General features: G+C 50.1%; 1 protein-coding gene across 1 annotated transcript; it reads right to left on the reverse strand.

Moving 5' to 3' along the window:
• Positions 1 to 5,243: 5,243 nt before the first annotated feature.
• LOC125506476 (pEARLI1-like lipid transfer protein 1) lies at positions 5,244 to 5,969 on the reverse strand. Its single transcript, XM_048671282.1, has one exon. The coding sequence runs from the start codon at positions 5,873 to 5,875 to the stop codon at positions 5,447 to 5,449; it is 429 nt and encodes a 142-aa protein (XP_048527239.1). The 5' UTR covers positions 5,876 to 5,969; the 3' UTR covers positions 5,244 to 5,446.
• Between the last annotated feature and the right edge of the window lie 670 nt (positions 5,970 to 6,639).

Here is a 6,639-nt window from a genome sequence, read left to right on the forward strand (position 1 = left end):
CACTACCAACATCCCCCAGTTAGTCTTCTTCTTTTTATCCCTGACCTCCAACTGCAAGATATACTTGCCTTTGTCGCATGCGACCACCTCCAAAGTGTCTTGTCTAACTCCACACAGGATACCTCTAGATTTTCCTTCATAAGGGATCCAATTCCAATTGAACAAGTTAAAGGGGTCAATTCTCCCCAAACATTTGGGAGAGAAATCTTTTTTCATGGTCTCTTGCAGACCCAGGAAATCTAGGGAATGGTCACTTATAAGATCAGAGAGGCAGGTGGCCATCCCTTTCTTGCCCACCCCCCTGCAGTTCCAGATGATCCCTCTCATATGGAACATTTTTTATGGAACTTGGACTTAGTAGCCCCACCAGGCGGCACGGCAGGGCTACAACTCACACCTATATCTGAAACCTTTATCTGGCTTCTAGTCACAGGTCTAGAAAGCTTCACAACAGGTTTCTTAGGTATTTTCTTTTTTGGTTTACCAGGGGGCACCTTATCATGGATGACCTCATCCTGGTCCAGCCAAGTGAGGTTCACCGGGGCTTTTTTACCCATCCCATTAGTTACAAAAATATCATTCTCACAACTCTGCTCTAGACTACCTATACTCTCTTTCTCTTCTAAATTCTTTCTGACATGTTCAAGTTCTCTTAGTACATCAATACAAGCAAAATCATTATCAGGAATAGCAACTACCATATTGGACACCCTACTAATTAATTCAGCATCAGACAAAATGGCAAATGAATTTTTACGAGCATTATGAGAGTTACCTTCTAGGTTTTTCTTGCATGCTAGCTTCTCAGCTTTTGCCATCACATGTTCCTGCATCCCCTGAACATTACGTTTGCTGAGTCTGGGCAGATCTTCAGGGACTAGTGGAGGAGTGAGAATCATATCGTCGTCGCAATCAGAAGGAGGGAGTTGTACCACATAGTCTTTCGAGATCTTCATCTTAGGATCCACCTCCCCTTCCAGCTCCATGACCTGAGAGGAGTTCATTACTACCTCTGCATAAGATAAAATGGATTGCTTAACAGGAAATAGTCACCTGCATGTTTTGTCCTGGGGTGCCATGCTCAATAGGAGTATGTCCCATAGTAGTGTCCACAGGGACCAGCCAGCCTGATGTATCTTGTTGCTCTTTTTGCTCGAATTCTTCATGATCTCTGACCATGGATTCAATCAGCAGAGAGTTGTCGTCACTCTCTGATGACGACGAGTCTTCATTCTCCTATGAAAGCAAACGACAGGTTTTGCCACCACGGAATGAAGTACCAGGATTTTTAGACACAGAAGCATCTAGCTGTTCAGCAGCCAGTTCATGATCAGCTTGTTTGCGTTTGGGTGTTTGATCAGATTTGTTCACATTGTCATTTTGCATAGTAGTCCCTTTGCCTTCATCCACAGGGTTTCTCACCAATACCTCTTCAACTTCATAAGTGAACTTGTAAAAACGTCCCCCCAACATTCCCTCAGCCGTGGCAGGAAGTTGATCCACAAATCTACAGCCAATTTTAGCTCTAACAGAGGTGGGCCGGTTCAAAGTGGACATGTCAACTTCTAGAGTGACTGCAACCAGACCCCCAACGTAAGCCACAGTTTTATCATTACGCTTGTTAGGTGGGATTTTCCCAATCCTAACCCAGGCTACCTCAAGTAGCCCCTCAGCATCCACATCTTCAGACCAGGGAGAGAACTTAACACTCACCCCACATTTTTTGAGCTTAATAAATTCTACAAAGAAAGCATGATCCACCTCCCTGGGATTAGGCATCCTCATGACAAATTTTTGTGGAGCAAAAAATCTAGCAGAGCAGCGCCAGCCTTGCCCTACGTACACACTAAGCTCATGTTCAATATCTTTAGTGGGAGCAGAGCCCTCTATGATAGTAACGATAACATTGTAAATACGCTCTCTGGCCTGTCTTTCAATGTTCGTGTCAGGAATGAAATGGAACCCTTGCCCCTTAGATTGGAAAGCACACATAACAGGAAGACAGTCCCACGGGATGAACTCTTTGCAGATGATATACAGATGCCCATTTTTCTTGCATCACTCACAAATAGCTTGGGGGCAACTCACAGTAAAATGACCGGCCAGATGACAGATCTGGCAAGCATCAAGGCGAGGAGTGATGTTACCAGTAATAGCAGGAGGATCACCAGATCGAGGGGGGGCACTTTGTTGTGAGCGATCTGGTCCATATTGTCGTCGTTGATGCGAGCAGGAGCAGCATGCGCTCCCCTGGGTGGAGGCTATCCCCTGTGGTCAGCCACGCCATGCTCATCGTCCCTCCATTGATCTCGATGGAGGGGGTCGAGCCTGCCCTCCGCCGTCTCTTCCCACTTCTCGAAGCCCGAATCGCCGGATCCAGACGCCTTCGTCGAGGACGACTCACCCACGCCCGTCCCCGTCTTGCGTCCACACATTGGAGTCGTGGCCCCGTCCGCGGCCGCTGCCGCGGTTGAAACGGCCAGCCCCCCGGCCATGGAGACCCGCACCGAAGCCTTCCCCTCTCATCTCGGGTCTATGGTTGGTGTGGATTGGCTTGGGGATTGGAGGATGAGGTGTTGAACCAGCTACCTGCGTAAACGATCTACAATCTCCATGGATCTTCCCCTCCCACCACGAAAAAGTTTGAGGAACCCTAGATCTGGTCTCTCGCGGCGCGTCCCAGAAATGGGCGAGACACTCTTCAAGATCCAAAATGGGGGAAGGGGGCTCGGGCGCACGATTTATACCAGCGACGCCCGTCGAAACCCTAGGCTTGCTCGATCCATGGCGGTCGGATCCCAACCCTACCACGTGGCGAGCATCAACCATGTGTTGAACCGGTCCACGCCCCAGCAGGCCTGCCCCATCGGCCAGGGGTGGCGGACATGGCCGTGCAACGCGCCGCACCACCTCCACGCTACCGTGCGCCGCATCGACCGAATCGTTCGCCCGAAACAAAGGAACGCGCCGGGGATCGACCGCCGCGGCGATCACCGGAGCCCTGTCGCGAACCCTAGCGAAGTGGCAAGGAAAGGAGACAAACCCGCCGATGTCGATCGAATCCCCGACACGAAGGTATCTCGCATCGATCGTGGCGCCGTACTCGTCGAGAAGCACGAGCCGGAGCGCGTCCTTCCTGAGCTAGATCACGCCATCGGATAGAGAAATCCGTCGCGTGGTCGCCAAGTCTGTCGCGTAGAGCACCGACCACCGCTCGTCGGTGTCGCCCCCCAGGGCGGCGTCGGCCCTCACGCTCGACTCGCCCGTCTCCATCATCATGCTCGTCGGCCCTCACGCTTGATTTGTTTATCCATGGCCTTGGTGGCTACTATTGTGGCGCCGAAGGCAGGTCTTCTTTAGATTTCTTAAAATTGGTTGAATGGTATTTGACATTCTTGATCAAAATGACGACTCCAAAGCAAATCTTTAGGTAGCATGCTCGATTGACAACATCTGACATATTATGTGCGTGGACAAGTTATGAGAACATCAGTGATCCTTAATAACATTTATAAGCTTGACTTGCTTGAGAACGGATGCACCTTATATTCTGAAAAATGGATTGAGTATTCCGTATGGGGCTCACAAGCCTGGTGACAACTAACCAACTGATTCCACGTCATTCTGTAATAACGAACCCGTAAGAGCATCTACAACCGGACACCTCAAACCCGTCTCAAATGTCCGGACGGCGCGGTTAGTGACCAGTAAAAAAAACCCGACCAAACACCTCAAACGTCCGGGCTGACCGACACCCCTCATATCCAACCCAAATATGGGGCGGATATGGGAAGGTCCGGGTGCGTCCGCCACATCGGACTGACGACCGTGTCCCACACAGAGTCGCCTGAAAAACCAAAAATCCGACGGGCGTCTCCTCCAGTGGGGGTAAGAACGCCACGTGTCGCTGCTCCGGCTATTTAAGCCGGCCGGCGTCCCTAGCCCTAGCCACAACCTTTTCCTCCCTCTCAGCGCCGCCAGCCCAAGCACATTTATCTCCGTCTCTAGCTTCCTCTTTCCTCGCCGTCTGACATAGCCCGGTAGAAGAAGACCACCTATGATATGCAAACGCCAGAGCGCCGCTTTCAGATCGAGGAGAATATCTGGGTGAGGCGTGCCGCCTGGATCGCAACAAACCTGCCTCAGGACTTGCTGGAGCCGGAGGAGGAGGAGGAGGGAGGAGGAGGAGGGGGAGCAGCAGCGGGAGCCTATGGAGGAAGCAGATCCGAGGAGGCGGACGCGGCAGAGTTAAAGGATGATTCGGCCCCAGTTGCGCGCTTCACCATGGACGAGGCCATGGCGGAGTTCGCGGTCGCCCAAGCGGCGGAGATGGCGGAGCAGATAGCCATCCTAGAGTGCATCCAGGATGAGGCGTACGTGGAGTCCAACTGGCACTTCCTCCGGAAAGAACAGGCGGAGACCCACGCGCTATTCGATGAGGTGGGAGCGGAGATGGTGGCGGAGGCCCAGGAGGAGACAAAGAAGGAGCCGGAGTTGCGTTTGCCGTCTATATACCCGAACACGGAACAGAGATAGTTGACATCGCCGACGACAATGAGTAGGGTGGTCAAGCATTAGTTGATGTATGTATTACGTAAATATTTTCTTTGCATGGTTTCTATGGTTTAAGATTTCATATATGAGGTGTTTGGATGCGGAGAGAGTTATTTGAGGAGTGTCCGGTTAGTGCCCGTGGACAGACGGGCGCGCGCGTCTGTAGGCGTTTGTGGGCCCAAATTTACAAGTTGCGGCTGTAGATACTCTAACAATGAAATTAAATCCATAGGTGTAGCATTACTGCAATATGTATCTACGTAGTATATACGTAGACAGGGTCGACACACAGATCTTTGTCCCATCATCTTTGACGTTGACCATGACCGTGACGTGGTGGTACTATAAGCAGTGCATGTAGGGTCGATCGACATACAGATCTTTGTTACTTCGTCTTTGACCGTGACACGTGCATTGTCGACCACCTGCTCAACTTGCAGATATAGGAACAAAACGTATACGTCTGCGATATTTGTAGTATGATGAACTCATTTTTGTGCGTTACTCAGCCTTGCTCGTGGCACATTCCGCATCATACATAACTGTACTCCTAGCTTCGTGCTGAGACATGAGTTAATTAAGCACGCGCGTACGATACATGCAGCAAGTGAATAATCAACCAGCCAACACACAATATACGTATAGCCTAGCGATCATGTCATTAAATAGCTGTTAGTGGCACGCACATATGAAGTTTAAACAAACTAGCAAGTGATCGATTGATTAATCAAGCAAGCAATATACGTACGACAAGCTATGCTCTACTACTACCTCCGTAAGCAAATATAAGATGGTTTAGATCACTACTTTAGTGATATAAAACATCTTATATTATTTTACAGAGGGTTAGTCAATGACATATATCCCGGAGGTGTTGCAGTGGATGGGTCTTCTAGGTGGGGCACTGGAAGCCGGAGGGGACGTTCTTGCCGCAGTAGTTGACGAGCAGGCTGAGGTCGACGGGGACGTTGAGGTGGATGCCCAGGATGTTGGCCTTGAGCGCCGTGCACAGGCACACGGCTGCATCCAGGTCCGCCAGCCCCTGGAGCAGCGAGCAGCACGTCTGCTTCGGCGTCGTCACCGGCCGCAGGTTGATCAGCCCGCCCAGCACGTTCGCGCACGCCCCAAGCTTCAGCGCGTCAATAGGGCAGCCACCGGTCCCTCCTCCTCCACCCTTGCCTCCACCGCCGCCGCCCCCTCCTCCTCCTCCCCCGCCCGGCGGCGGCGGGCTAGGCAGCTTGCAGCCGCAGTCGTCGGCCAAGGTGAAGAAGAGCAGGTTCAGGGCAAGCAGCGTGGCGATCACCGCCGCTTTCGTCGCCATAGCTTGCCTACCGAGCTGCTGTGCGTTTACTACAGGGTTTATTAGAGCTAGCTCACTCTTGGCTGTGTGTGTCCAGTGCAAGGGACCTCGGCGTGCTACTTATAGACCAAGAAGAATGGAAGGGGTTGAAATAGCTCCTAGCTTAGTTAGCCCACTGAGGCTTCTTTTGATTCATAGGGTAGGAAAATCATAGGAATAGGAAAGTTATAGGAAATGAGATGACATGTATTTTAAATCCTATGAGTAGGAATAGGAAAGAAGATGCTCTTTGATTCACATGATAGCATTTTTTCCATTGAGTCTAGGCTAATGTTTATTTTCCTATGAAATGTGAAAGATAAGAAGAATTCCTTCACAGAAATAGAATTTCATTCCTACAAATCAAATGGCTCTAAAGGAATTTTTCATATAGAAATCCTATACTATGAAATTCCTACAAGATTCCTCTAAACCAAAGGAGGCCTGATATTTTATTCACTACACCTATGTAATGTAATCGATCAGTCTCTCCGTGTGAAGACGGCCAAGAGATAGCTGATCGCAACAGGTGCATGATGCATGTGAGCTGGCTTTGGCATTGGCCTTTGGGGATAGGTGGAAGGAGACAAGGAGATGTTTGGAAGGTTGCCGATACAAGATTTAAAGAAAATTTGTATATGTCAAATTATATAAATGAAACAATATCTAGACTGTTGATCCAAAATCCGACGACTCGCGGAGCGCAAAGTCAACAATAACGTAGTTCGCTGACTTATGCATTCAAA

The sequence above is a fragment of the Triticum urartu genome, chromosome 5 (genome assembly GCF_003073215.2).
Source record: "Triticum urartu cultivar G1812 chromosome 5, Tu2.1, whole genome shotgun sequence".
In the NCBI taxonomy this organism is placed as follows: Eukaryota; Viridiplantae; Streptophyta; class Magnoliopsida; order Poales; family Poaceae; genus Triticum; species Triticum urartu.

Bases quoted from the DNA above. Each gene is read 5' to 3' on its own strand.
- LOC125506476 (XM_048671282.1), bottom strand. From the start codon at position 5,875: ATGGCGACGAAAGCGGCGGTGATCGCCACGCTGCTTGCCCTGAACCTG.